The following is a 14,463-nucleotide window of genomic DNA, read 5'->3' as shown; positions in this document are numbered from 1 at the left end:
TTGTTTATAATATATGGAAAAATGTCCCATTATATACATACATATATATATATATATATATATATATATATATATATATTTATTTTATTTTATTTTTTAATTTATTTTATTTTTTCATTCATTCTAGGAGAGAGAGCACAAGTCAGGGAGGGACAGAGAGAAAGAGGGAGAGAGAATCCCAAGCAGGCTCCGCATTGCCAGTGCAGAGCCTGATGCAGGGCTCAAACTCACAAACTGTGAGATCGTGACCTGAGCCAAAGTCAGATCCTTAACCAACTGAGCTACCCAGGTGCCCCACTATAATATTTTTTCTTGGGCAGAGGCAAAGTAAATTTTCAGTACATTCCATAGGAGGATTCTGAGGATAGTTCATTATACGAGGTATTATATATGGAGAATCATGTTCTGAAGACATCTTGGGTTCTTTCTTCCCTGGGGTTCTCTGAACTATGACTGGGTCAGACTTTTCAGCATTTGGGGTTAGAGAAGACTTTCTAACCTGAATTCTTCCCACCTTAATTTTAACTTCAAATTGAGACTTGAGGTCACAGGCTACACATATTTCCAGGGTAACAAAATTTTCTTCAGGCCAAAGATATTATAGCAAGGGTAATCTTTTCTCTCTCTGCTATCCGTGGGTGAGTTTCTTTCTCTCCATTACCCTTCTTCTGTTAGGCCACAAAGAGGATTTAAATGTCTCAAGTTATAATTAGTAGCCCAATTAAATTTTAAGTTAGAATCTTACTTTTGTATAGTTTGATGAAGTTTATGGAATATTCTAACTTCGTTGTTTGATCTCAAGAGCATTTGATCCCTGATACTTTCACCCTAAAGTTATTTTTACTCTATAGTTTAATCACAATTACTCCAATATTGACAAATTTTTATTACATACCGAATGATCTGGAGTGGACTCCAGTTAGTCCATTAAATTCTTGATCAGCAAAGTAAACTTTCCAATGTTTTGCATTATTCATTTTAGCAAAAGTATTTATTAGGATTCTTTTCTATTTAAAATTGATACTAAAGGTAAGATATACTGATATTTTTATATATCAAATATTATTGAAAATAGCTTCTTCCACTATAATTTTTCTATTAATTTTATCAAATAAAATCTGTTAAGATTTGATTCTTCTGTTAATTTTGTTCACAAATTTTACTGTGTGATTTTACTGTTGTCAATTTTGCTCTGTGTTATTTCTACCAATAATAGCTATTATTAATTACATTAAATACTGATAGGAATTAAATTAGCTATATTTATTTAGGAGCTAAAACTACGAGGAAACTAATTCTCAGACAGTGAGATGGGGCCAAGGGGAAATGGGGAGACTGAAACCGGCAAAGCACAAGATAAGGGAACTGGAGAGGAGAACTGGGAGGAGGACCCCCTCATGTTACAACATTCTTGGGGTCAAAATATTTTTCATGACAGTAATGAAGGACATACACCAGGCATTACTTTATAAAAGTGAAAATACCAAATAGAAACATTAAAAAACGAAACAACACAAAATGTTCTAATATGGCCAGCTATTATTCTATTTAAAGCTATATAAGAATAAATTTATGAATCAATGAATCATGAAAAGGACTAAACCACCTGTCAAATTTATCAGATGGTTTTCAAAAAAGTGAAGAATATTTTTTATGGCTAGCATTGGTTTCCCCATATAAGTGTTTTACTTTGTTCCAATGAAAAACAGTGAAACCTAATTAAATTAATTTTAAAAATAGAGAAAAAAAAAAAACAACCATAATCCCAGAATCCTAACAAAGCCATATTAACATACTATTGAATTTTGAGTGGGCATTTTTGTTTTCTATTCATTTTCCTTTTTTTTTTTTAACATTACCTAGATTTATTTATTTATTTATAGAATTTTCTATTTTAGAGATTTGTTACATATTCTAGTGATTGTAGAGGTCATCTCTAAAATTCAACTGTGGCAAAACAATTCCAACCCCAAACATCTTATTTGGATAAGACATTTTTACAGTGAAAAATACTAGGAAAATTATCTGCACTACTCCACTATTAAAGAGAAAAGAGACTGCTGGATCCACGCAGACATGCTTTTTAAAAACTCGAAGCAAAACTGAAAAGTACAATAAGGATAGCTGACGTGGTCTTTAAACAATTAGGTTATAGGCACAGAGGATAAAATGAACATTCAGTACCTCTAAATTTGGATTCCTCAAATCTGCTTTCCATCCAAACTGTTTCATAAGAGCAATTCCAGTTATTCTTCCTACCTCCTGGAAAAGCAGAAAGTTACAGAAAGGAGCACTAAAACTGAAAATTTTATGTTTAAATGTAAGCAAAAACTAAGAGAGCATGCAGAAAAATCAGGTCAGACTATTTGATGGTAACTTAGGGCTGCAATATAAGAATATGACACTAAAGCATTTTCTGTTCAAGGCAAGCAGGCTGCATTTGACCTCTTCAACCCCCCAAAATATCTTATGGCACTGATGCTTCCTCATGTGTAATCTGTCTTCTTGTAACTTTAGAGAGCTGAAATAACCAGATCGTGAATCGATAAAAATGGTCATTGTGGGTTTTAGCAAACAAACGCAAAGGGAAAGATGAACTATTTTAGCTACTACAATCCTACACGTTTACAAATTACCAGAACAGTAGCATTAGACTCAAACTTTAGGGTTTATCTGATTTTAAGGCTGGTGAAAGGACTCAGACCTTTGCCCCCCGACATCACTGAACTTTGTAAGGGCCGAGTAATAAAGTGTTTTGAAGGAAACCATGGTATTCTCTCACGGAGACCTCGAGTGTCTTGTGCATTTGTGTATTTGCAGTCTGGGTCCTGGTGACAATCACACACACAAGGCAGAGTGCAGAGCAGCCATTTAATAAACACAGGACTGAACTGAAGAGAAAACCCAAAAGGTTAGGACAATAACACAGGATTTCCAAACGTCAAGAATACCTATGAGTTTAAGGGAAACTTTGAGCGAGAAAGGAAAAAACGGAGGTGATTACATGGAATGGCATACTATTACTCTTAAAGCCATCTGAGGTGAAGTTAAAAAGGCAAATGCATTTTTAGGGGCGCCTGGGTGGCTCAGTCGGTTAAGTGTCTGACTTGTGATCTCAGCTCAGGTCACGACCTCACCTTCTGTGAGCTTGAACGCTGCACTGGGTTCTGTGTTGGCAGTGTAGAGCCTGCTTAGCATTCTCCCTCTCTCTCTCTCTGCCCCTTTCCCGTGCTCTCTCTCAAAATAAATAAATAAACATTAAAAAATTAAAAAAAAAAGAATGCATTTTTTAAAGAGATTTAATTATATGACATTAGGCCTAGTGATGTGCCTCGGCCTACTTAACTGTTCTGTGAAAGGCTGTCATCTCATTTTAAAGCTAAGGAGCAGTTAATTCTTTGAGAAAATGGAACCCCACCTTGGATGGTAAGTGTACCTGTGCAGTAAAGGTCTTTGCAATAGCTCCACTGCAGCGACAGGAAACTCTGAACGTCAAGTCGTTCTGGTTTTTGGCATCAGCTGCTTTTACTACATTGTTTTGAAATGCTTCTTGAGATTTTTCTCTTTCAGTGAGAAAATCTCCTTGCTCCTGTGTTTCTTCTTCCATTTGCTTTTCCAGCGGGCATTCCCCACTCTCTTGTAACTCTTGCAATTGTTCTGTTTTTAATTTCTTAGCATTGATGATGTCATTTTCCTCTACTTTTCTTTTTGGTGGGTTAGCAGCTCTTTGAAAAAGTTTGTCCTTTTTTGCATCAAGTTCAAGAAGATTTTTCCAAGTTGAAATGGCATTCAACCAACTTTCTGGATCATCATTTATAAGTCTGTGTATCTCACTTAATATTTTTCCTAAATAAGTAAGATGTCAGTTAATCCTCTATTGAAGCTTTAAAGACAGTCTATTACATCCATCACCCCCAAATTCCATTACCTTTATTTCTTTAAAATCAGTTTTATTAAACTGCTACATGAATAGTGAATTCACCTTCACCTGGAGTTTATATAATTTAACATAAAAATATTGTGCAGGATAAAGTTCATTCTTTTTTTTTAAACAAAGTTTATTATTTTGAGAGAGAGCAAGTCAGCGCGTGAGTGGGGAGGGGCAGAGAGAGAGGGGGAGAGAGAGAATCACAAGCAGACTCCACACCAGCAGCACAGAGCCCAGCACTGGCAGCACAGAGCCCGACGTGGGGCTCCAAATCACAAACTGTGAGGTCATGACCTGAGCCGAAACCAAGAGTCGGACGCTTAACCGACTAAGCCACCCAGGCGGCACTAAAGTTCATTCTTATATTTCATAATTAATATCAAATTATTTTAAAATCCTATAGAATTATCATGTATTTTAGCAAGATAATTTGTCTTATGATAATATATATCTATATATTCAATATAAGCATAGGCCTAGAGTATGTATTGATCTTTGAAATAATGCAGATCTTGCCTATAAAAACTAAGTTAAAAAACAGAATAAAGTGCGAAACAAAGCTTTGAAACAAGAGCAAATGAATCTTGAGACTATCTTAAACCATACACTATTAGCATACATCATAAAATGAGTTTTCATAAAGCAACACTTCAGATACACAACCCATTCATAAGTTAGGGACTGTCAGCATGCGCAACACAACGTAATCTTTTTTCGATGAAGAAGGGTCATCAAGATGACCCAACGATAATTACAGTATTCTCTAAAGATGAGAATGTAGAATGTTGGGATGAAATTATATCGACCCCATGGTATAACACCTTAGGATTTGCTTTAAAACCACATTTCTGCCCTGTCTTGATTTCTTGCCATTTATATCTTTACTGACACAGTTTAGTGCAGACTGTAATATTACATGATCTCTTGTGCACGATCAGCAATTAAAATGAAGTTTAAGGCAATGTTTAGTCTAGCAGTATCTGACTATTTTTGGTGCTTCTATTAAGATCCTTAAATTATTTTAGCAGCATGTGTATAAAATTAGAGAGCGAAGAGGGAATCTCTTAACTCCCTTTAGCTGTAATGCTTTATTAATGGGCATAAGTTTATTCAAAACCTTAAATTTAAGGTCGCCCAAATAGGAAATTTTATAACATAATATTTTTTCCAATTATATAATTCATCAGTTAATCAGTTAAAGTGATAGTTTTGATCAACTTATTAAAACCATGCATTCCGGGTTATTATACACTTCTAAATCTAAACAGAAGCAACTGATCACATGTATCTTTAGAGAAGGTGTCTGATCATAATTAAAACAGAAGAAATGTGACTCAGAAAATAGGTAGCAGGTTGCAAAGAGACACGATTAGGTGATAATATGATTAATATGGTGATAGTATTCAGGAAATACAGAAAAATACATAATTGGTGATTCCACATGTATGAATGAATCTTAAAAATATGAAATGGATACAAATTAATTATCAAGCAGAAAACTTTCGAGTACAATATATCATGTGGGTAAAAGCAATAGGCATATACTGTACCTTTACTTACAGAAGAAACATTAAGTGGAAACTGCTTTTTAATCAGCAAAAATAATCTTTCTGCAGATTTTAATTTTTTCAGCATATTTAAGTCAGAACAGGTGGTGAAGAAAACTTTTCCTGAAATATATTCAACCTAGAGACAGAAAAGATTAATGTGGTCCCGTGTCAGAGTAAGAATCATTTTCCTTTTCCCCTCTAAATGAATTAAAACATAGCATCTAGATTAACAATAAACAACCATTTCTGAAAGATGTACTACTTGTCAGACATGCTACTAGGCACTCAGAATACATTTTCCCCCTCATCCTTATAACAAACTTCTATGGTAGATTTTGTCACCCCCATTTCTCAGATTATGAAACTGAGGCTTGGATAGGTTAAATAACCGGTATGAAGTCACAAAGTGACCAAGATCATAATCTGTGCCATGTTACCATTTGTAAAGTACACTTCTAGGACAAATCAGGCGTCTAGTCCAAGGTTAACATCATCAGCAGGGATTTATTAAACACCTACCTTGTGGTCTACCAGGAAACATGCAACATAAATCCTAAAGATGAATAATAATGTAACACGCACATATTGACATACAAATTAAAATATAATATTTACAAGAAAATAACTTGAATTAAACCCCAAATAAAAAAGTTAATATGTAAATGCATTGATAAGCTGTATGTACAATAAGTAGCACTGAATATGGAACCATCATTAGTAAAGGTCTTGGGAAAGAACTCTGTAAGATTTGAGAAGAGAGATTCTAACAGAAGAACAAAGGGCAAGATGCAGAGGTGGGAGTGACAGCCTGGCTGAAGTAAAGTGTAAGTCAGCATGGCAAAATTTGCTGTTTACACTGATTGATAGTGTCAGGTGGATGGATGGTGTAGCTCAGGCCAGCTTGATAAATGGTCGTGAAAATTTGAGTACCCCAGATGGTAATGGTCAACCATTATAGACTTTTGATGAAAGCTATGACAGCACTGAATTAGCTAGCAGAAAAAATTACTTTGGAAGAGGCATAAAGTACTGAGTGTAGAATGTGATGTCAGAGGAAGAAGGAGACTACCAAGGTAGAAATAATGAAACTTGGCTGTGGAACTGGAAAAGGGATAACAGCAAGAAATATGCATCACCAGAAAGAGGTTTTGGAGGCAAGATGGATATGTGGTAAAAGCCAGAGAAGAAAGAAAATGAAAAATGCACTAACTATAGAGTCTAGTGAGGTATGGGAAATGGATCTCAATACCAATGGAGTCCTAAAACTTTTGGAGTCAACCCAGCCCTCTCAAGCTCAGGATGGATGTGGAATGCCTTAAAGTTTTCCTTTTAGCAGTGGCCATCAGCTGATTAATATGGTTCTCAGTTATCTCCTAGAACTGAGGTAATGGGGAATTTGGGGTTTCCCATGTGTTTAGGCAGCTCCCGTCCAATGGGAACTTGAACTCCAAGTGTTTTTGTATTTTTGGTCTGACATGGTCTAATTAAGCTCTGGGGATGGTAATTTCTGGGGTTATCATTCTAGCTTGATGAAGAAGAATCTGCAGAGGAAGCCCTAGGTTGATACCAATTAAAGCCCAAATACTTCATTATAAGATTAACAAGTTTTGGGGATCTAGTGTACAGCATGGTGATTATAGCTCATACTATATTATATAATTGAAAGCTACTAATAGATCTTAAATGTTTTTACCACAAAAAAGTAAATGGTAATTATGTGACTGGATAGGGGTGTTAGTTAATGCTCTGGTGGTAATCATTTGCAATTTATAAATGTATCAAATCAACATGTTGTACACCTTAAACTTACATAATGGTATCTGTCAATTATATCTCAGTAACGCCAGAGAAACAAATAAAAATAAAAGCCCCAGCAATGCATCTGACCAAGATAGATGGAGAAAGCAGGGAATGAGAAGAATGTTTAGGAATCAGTATTTAAGGTCATAAGGAAGTAACTAAAATAAGAACTTTTGGCTTCTAGAATTTACTTCTTTCTCATTACAAAGGTGATGTTTTCCCATGAAGTCAAAACTAAATACATACCTCAAAATGCTTAGAACTTGAAAACAAAATATTCAAAAGTAACTTTTATTAAAAAAATTTTTTTTCAATGTTTATTCTGAGAGAGACAGACAGACAGACAGACAGAATGAGAGCAGGCAGAGAGAGAGGGAGACAGATTTTGAAGCAGGCTCCAGGCTCTGAGCTGATAGCACAGAGCCTGACATGGGGCTTGAACTCGTGAACCGCAAGACCATGACCTGGGCCGAAGTTGGCCACTTACCCAACTGAGCCACCCAGGCTCCCCTTAAAAAGTAACTTTTAAAAAATTTAGATTTTATGTTACCTGACATAAAAATATAGCTGATATTAAAGCCATCACAAAACAAGTTAACAGACATGAAATACATTGCCAAGATTATGGGGTAATTGAAATAAGTATTTTACTGAAGATGTATGGTTTTAAGATTCAAGTCCTATAAACAAACTGATGCAAACATCTGGACCAGTGATTTTAATCTAAGTAGTCAGTGATCTAGATATTAATTTATAGTTATTTAACTGTACAAAGATCTTTTCTTACTTATTTGAAATATGAAGGGAAACAATTTACACAGCAAACTTCCTTTAAAAATATCATCATTTGAGGGTGGTGGGAAGAACAAATAAAGAACATGATTGAAAATCAAGTTAATTGAGAGGACCTAAAAGGTTTAATTTATTGGGGGAATCAAATCATAAGAATAATGTCTTGAAGCATTAAAATGCTAAATACACTCTCAAAACCAAAAGCAACATTATTTTCTTTCTTTAAAAATTAATGTAAGGCCTACATTCCTTTTACAAGTAATAAGCATGTAATCAAAAGTAGTTTACTAAATTGCTAGACAGTCACTATGAGAATCAAATAATCATATACATGAAAGCACTATAATGTTGTACCCTTTGTGAAGATGAAGTATGATAACTTAAAGCAGTGGGGAGAGTGAATTTTGGTGCTTATGACTTCAAAAACTGCTGAAGCTGGTGTTAACCTTTTTCTTTGTTGCTTGTAACTGATCATATTCAATTATAATACTTAGGGGAGAAATGTGGCATTTTAGAATACTTCACCCTAATATTTGTTACTTGAAAATTTATTTATATATACAATCTGTTTTTTCCATTTGGAATGAAATCATAACGAAGTGTCTAAAACCAGCTGGTTTTATGTCTAACACTTTCGAAGATGAAATAACAGCCTTTATTAAAGTAAAAACACTTCTGTTATCAGCTAGAATATCTAAGCAGTTAGCATTTTTGCCTTTCTTTTAAAATTCAGGCATTCAAGTCTAACACAAAAATTAAAGGTTTAAGTCTTGGCAAAATGCATAGGAAGATATGGAGATACCAAAGTTCTCCTAATTCTACAAATGCCATTTAGTTTTAGAATTAATTATACATTGCTAAATGAAGAGCTGAGGTGGTACATGAGCTTTTCTGGTTCATTTTAGAAGAAAGGATTAAAAAATATATTTTAATTAATTTTTTAAAAAGCATTCAATCTGCAAGAAATGCATAGGATATTAAAAAAAAAATCAACCTACGCAATTTACTCCTTTAAATAATTATGAAATAATCCAATTATCTGGTTAGCTCTACCCCACTACCTTCTATCACCATGACCCTACTAAAAAATTAAAAATTGGTTGGCTTATTCAAGTTCAGGTCCTGGGTTAAAAGTCTTTGCTATGTGGGTTTATAAAGACCAATTAATCCATTGACAGGGCCTTTCTGGCTAGCTGGTATTAGGCACACCTCTATTATACTGAATTTTATCTTAAAAATAACTGTTCTTGCTATTATTGTTATAATAGCAGTATTTAATACATTATACATTGTTATAGCTTAATTTTTCTTAATTTTAAAGCAATCTAGGTAAAATAAACATATGTATGTATATAAAATAGTTTATACATATAAAAATACGTAATTATACAATATAAATTGAATATTTAAAAATACCCAGGAACCTATAAATAAGTTTACCCTACCACCAAGTGGGAAAAAAATCTAATCTGACTCTGACCAAACTCTAGATACAACTTACAAGATTCCAATTGATACTAGATAGAGAGGACAGAGAAACATGTTAAACTACACCATGGAGATGCAATTAGCAATATTTAGATCAGGGGAACTTCTAGCAGTGCTGTCCAACAACTTTCAGTGATGAGGAAAATATTCCATAACCTGTGCTGTCCAATGCAGTCAACACTAGCACATATGGCTTCTGAGCACTTGAAATGTGACTAATGTGCCTAAGAAAGTGAATTTTTTTGTCATATATTTTAATTAAAATAGCCACCATACCCTATTGGACACCACAGCTCTAGACTAGGGCTCAGAAAATGAGGCCTGGTGAGCTAAGAATGGTTTTTACATTTTTAAAGGGATGTAAAAACAAACAATAACAACAAAGAAGAACAACAAGTGATCCACATATGTGAACTACAAAGCATAAAATATTTATTATCTGGCCTTTATTTTACACGTAGACTCCATGCACAGTGCAGAGCCCAACAGGGGACTCAAACTCACACCTTGAGATCAAGAGTGGAGCCGAGATCAAGAGTCGGAAGCTTAACCGACTGAGCCACCTAGGCACCCCAATCTGGATCTTTAGAGAAAAAATTGGCCAACCCCTGCTCTAGACTATGGGATAAACAAACAACCCTGCTTCTTTAACAAATAATAAATTGCTGGTGGGGGGGGGCGGGGGAGAGATGGAGGGGAAATCTACAGATTAAAAGAGACTTAAAATTTATAACAAACGAGATTTAAAAGAATATCAATCACAATACATGGTCCTTATTTGAATCCTCATTCAAATACACAAACTTAAAAAGAAAAGTGACATTTATGAGAAAGTTGAGATTTAAACACTTACTAGATATTTGATAAGGAATTATTTTTAGATGTGATGATATTGTGGTTTATATTTTTTTTAATTTAAATTTTTTGAGAGAGGGAGAGAGCGCGCAAGCGCGCGCACACGCATACACACGCGCGCGCGCAAGCGCGGGAGAGAGGCACAGAGAGGGAGACAGAGGATCTGAAGCAGGCTCCGCGCGCTGTGAGCCTGAGCCACCCAGGCGCCCCTGTGGTCTATATTTTTAAAAAGAGCCATTGTATGATGTCTTCTATATTATACTATATATATTATGCTGTGAGTCCTCTCATTATAGATATACAGTAGCCCCCTTATCCACAGTATAGCCTCCTGCCGTCACTGCATTTAACCAGTCATTGCATTTAACTGCGTGGTTCCTAAGCAGATGACCCCCCCCCCAACCTGTGACGTAAGATCAACAGCCTAAGGCTACGTCAAGCACAATCCTCCTTCGAAGTATCGTCAGAAAGTCAATAGTAGCCTAACGTCATGCGCCACGCTTCGTCTCATCATTTTGTCATCTCACATCATCACAAGAAGGGTGAGTACAGTACAAATAAGATATTTTGAGAGGGAGGGAGGGGCAGAGGGAGAGTGAGCAAGAAAACATGTTTGTTCACGTAAGTTTTATGACTATATTTTTATAATGTCCTATTCAGTTATTGTTAACCTCTTACTGTGCTTAATTTAAAAATTAAACTTTATTATGGGTATGTATATATAGCAAAACACAGTATATATAGGGTTGGTACTAACCGTGCTCTCAGGCATCCACTGGGGGTCCTGGAATATGTATCTCCCATGGATAAGGACGACTACTATATAGGCAGACATTTACAGATGAAGTGATATCTTGGCCTTGCCTCAAAATAACATCGGTGGAGCGGGAGGGGCATTAATGGAGCAGAATTCACCGTGGGATTGGTGTTGGAGCGGGTCGGTGAGCACGTGAGATTCACCACACTATTCTACTTCGTGTATGTTTGAAATTCTCCGTGATAAAAAGCTGAACAGAATACACAGGACACTTTCTATTGCAAGCTGCATGTTGGAGGAAGCACCTGTATCAGTCCTCCAAGGAGGGAGAGTTTGCAAGTTAAAATGCAAACGATTGAGCTATGTACATTCCTACCAAAAGAAAAGTTTTGGGGGGTGGCAACTAGGGACACACATTTTCAACAAGCTCCCTGCGTGATTCTTACGGCCACAAAAACACCGATTAGAAAGGCGTGACTAATCTGTAAAAGGAAACAATCACTTCTAAATTCATTTTATAAATGCGGACTTTACAATATTAATTTTCTTGAAGCAAATCAAAGTTTCTAACACTCTTATTACTGCACGAATGGTTTTAAGTATTCCTGTGCACTCAATCTTTGGGAACATTCATTGATCACCTGCTAGTTGCAAGACATTGTGCTACACGTGCTATCAATTTTTATCTCAAGGTTTGCTTTAATCCTTTAAAGTAGGTATAATCTTCTCCATTTTCTATCCAAGGAAAGTGAGGCTCAGAAATTCGAGTATTTACCCCAAATTCAAAAATCTATGAAAGGAAGATTAAAATTTGAACACACGTTTTTTGCCTCTGAGATCTACATATACTCTTTTCCATGCTGTCACAGAAATAACTTACAAGCTTCGGGGAAGTTTCCCACTATAATTTAGTGTACTAGTAAAGCACCTGGGCTTCAAAGCAATAAAGATCCAGATACAAGTCCCAGCTCCACCACAGAGCATCAGTTTTCTCTTTATTTCTTTGTAAAACAGAGGAGGGGGGGGGGGGGAACGACGTCTCCCATAGGATTCTTCTGTGGATTAAATCATATCATGTACATAAAAGTGTCGGACACGTTTTAAGTGCTTTATAAATGTTAGATGCTATCATTGTTCTTTCGGGATTGCTTTAACTTTGAGAGTTAGCGAACTAGAGATGACATTTCAGAAGTTATTTGTTCAGATCCCATTTCCAAGCATATCTGTCCTTAAAACAGGCACAATCAAAATATGGAAATCCCCAAATCTTGTGGTTGATTCCTCTCATTGCCAAGAAGTTTGTCCCTATAATTAATTGAACTTTTTGGCTGTGAGGAGATCCCCTCCCCTCATATCTCATTTTGTCTTTAGAGAAGATGGAGGACAAGCAGCGAAGATAATTTTGGTAATTCGACGTATTGCAGTTGGGTGAAGGCTTCTATTTTTCATACTAAGAGCTCTAAGTTAATATTAAAAAACAAAAACAAAACCAAAAAACCAGTGCAGCATGATGTAATGGAAGGAACTGGACCTGGGTAAACATTATATACTCATGCCTGATTTCACAGCTTGGGTTTGAATCCCAGGTCTGCCGTTTTACGTGACTTGAATAATTTCTTGGACTTAACCTGTGCTTCATTTTCCTTTTCTGTTACATGTAGAGCCTACCTCACAGTGTTGTGAAAATTAAGCAGGTGAGTACAGATTGAGGCTCTAAGAACATGCTTAATCAATGTGGGCAATTCTTACATTGTTGCTTTTTTAGATTAGCCATATTCAGCGCTCTATTAAATTCTGCGACCAAAACCACAAGTGGCTGGTAATCTAATAAAGCTGATGTCATTTTTCGTGACCCCCCTCTATCCCCCATGCCCCCAAATCCCTCATTGCAGAAAATCCTTTTGTGGCTTCCAACACTATAGGGGCTGCAAGACTGACGTGGTCAATTTCATTTAGTAAGCTTTCCTTTTCCAAAAACACATGATTCACACTGTCATATACAGCCCATCAAGTCAGTGGAGTCTGTTTCTATTACATCTTTTCCCCCTGCTTTCAAGAAGCCAGCTCAGCATGTTCTAGAACCTAAACTCAAGTTTAAAACCTTGTTCATGTCATTGAAATTAACACCAGCAATTGTTACTTCCCTCCAGAAGCTGGACTACGAAGCCTCCAAGACTATTATTTTTCTAGCTACTATTTACTCGGTGTTTAAGGTGTACTTTACGCACCTTGTATCAATCCCATGGGGTAAATACCATCATTGTCAGGAAACTGACAAGTCCAGTAACAACCTGAAGGCTGTACTTGTATTTAAAGGCTGGAGAAAGGCTTCTGTGATGGGTCTAACTATTGGCACTATCCAGTACCTTCTTGTAAAGAATCTAGGAAATACCTTGCTTCAAACTCCTTCCCGCCTTAAAAAAAAATACAGGCATGAGAGATACGCGGTAATGTGGAAGGGAGAACGACTGGCGATTCTTTCCTGCAGTAATTAAAGGACGTGTCAGAACGCCGAGGCCTGGGGCTTGAGAGCTGGGGGGCTCGAGGCCCTTGCTTTCCAGAGTCTACACGGACCCTGGCGGGGAGGGAGACCCGGCGCGGACAGGGGCAGGGCCGCCCTCCTTCCCGCCCGGGCGCGCAGCGAGGCCGACTCACCTGCGTGGCCGCCAGCCGCGCCCGCACCTCCCGCATCAGGAAGGGTTCCAGGCCGCGGCCCGCGGTGCAGAAAAACCGGGCGCCCGCTGCAGGCCGCGAACCAGAATCTGTAGGAACCGCCGCCATGGCGGCTCGGGCGCGGCCCCGCCGCTCGGGGTCACGTGGCCTGGGGCGCGCGCGGCGAGTCCCGGCTCTCCCAGAGGCGGGCACTGGGGCCGCGGGGCAGGGTGGAGTCAGAGGCGAGGGTTGTCAGGGAGACCCGGGGTGAAGGTGGGGGCCGGTGGGGGGCCGGTGGGGCCCGTGGGGGGGCGGGGGAGCGGGTCAGCTCGGAGGGGTGGCTGTAGGGCTCCTTGGTTAACTGCTCGGAATTTCCCTGATTAGGTATTTGGAACTATTTGGAGTCACATATGGAAGGCATACAGTTGGCATCTGTAATTGGAATCTATATAAACGGTATATATCATCTAATCCATTTGCCTTATTTTTGAGATTGAGGAAGCTGATCCCTAAACAGGCCAAGGGACAAGTGGCATAGAGCTGAGGTTGGTCTTGATAGCCAGTATAACGAGCTTCTATTTCTCCCAAATTTCTCCTCCCCTCTTCTTTATCACTCGCCATTACTCTCCTGACATAAGGAG

At 37.5% G+C, this 14,463-nt stretch overlaps 1 protein-coding gene across 5 annotated transcripts in view; it reads right to left on the bottom strand.

The window, feature by feature from the left end:
- The window catches only part of THUMPD2 (THUMP domain containing 2), a 35,627-nt gene extending 21,591 nt beyond the window's left edge, over positions 1–14,036 (bottom strand). For 2 of the 5 annotated variants that reach the window (XM_045447051.1, XM_045447053.1), the window contains exons 1-4: positions 13,826–13,980; positions 5,479–5,614; positions 3,437–3,846; positions 2,185–2,262 (exon numbers count right to left, since the gene is read on the bottom strand). In XM_045447051.1, coding sequence (XP_045303007.1) covers positions 2,185–2,262; positions 3,437–3,846; positions 5,479–5,614; positions 13,826–13,951 — 750 coding nt within the window. In that variant the 5' untranslated portion in view covers positions 13,952–13,980. Of the gene's footprint in view, positions 1–2,184; positions 2,263–3,418; positions 3,847–5,478; positions 5,615–13,825 lie in introns of those variants that run through there. The other 3 variants (XM_045447050.1, XM_045447052.1, XM_045447054.1) reach the window with 3 other exon arrangements.
- Between the last annotated feature and the right edge of the window lie 427 nt (positions 14,037–14,463).

The sequence above is a fragment of the Leopardus geoffroyi genome, chromosome A3 (genome assembly GCF_018350155.1).
Source record: "Leopardus geoffroyi isolate Oge1 chromosome A3, O.geoffroyi_Oge1_pat1.0, whole genome shotgun sequence".
Taxonomy (NCBI): domain Eukaryota; kingdom Metazoa; phylum Chordata; class Mammalia; order Carnivora; family Felidae; genus Leopardus; species Leopardus geoffroyi.
The sequence above is the reverse complement of the archived record's forward strand: the minus strand, read 5'-3'. Positions and strand labels throughout refer to the sequence as shown.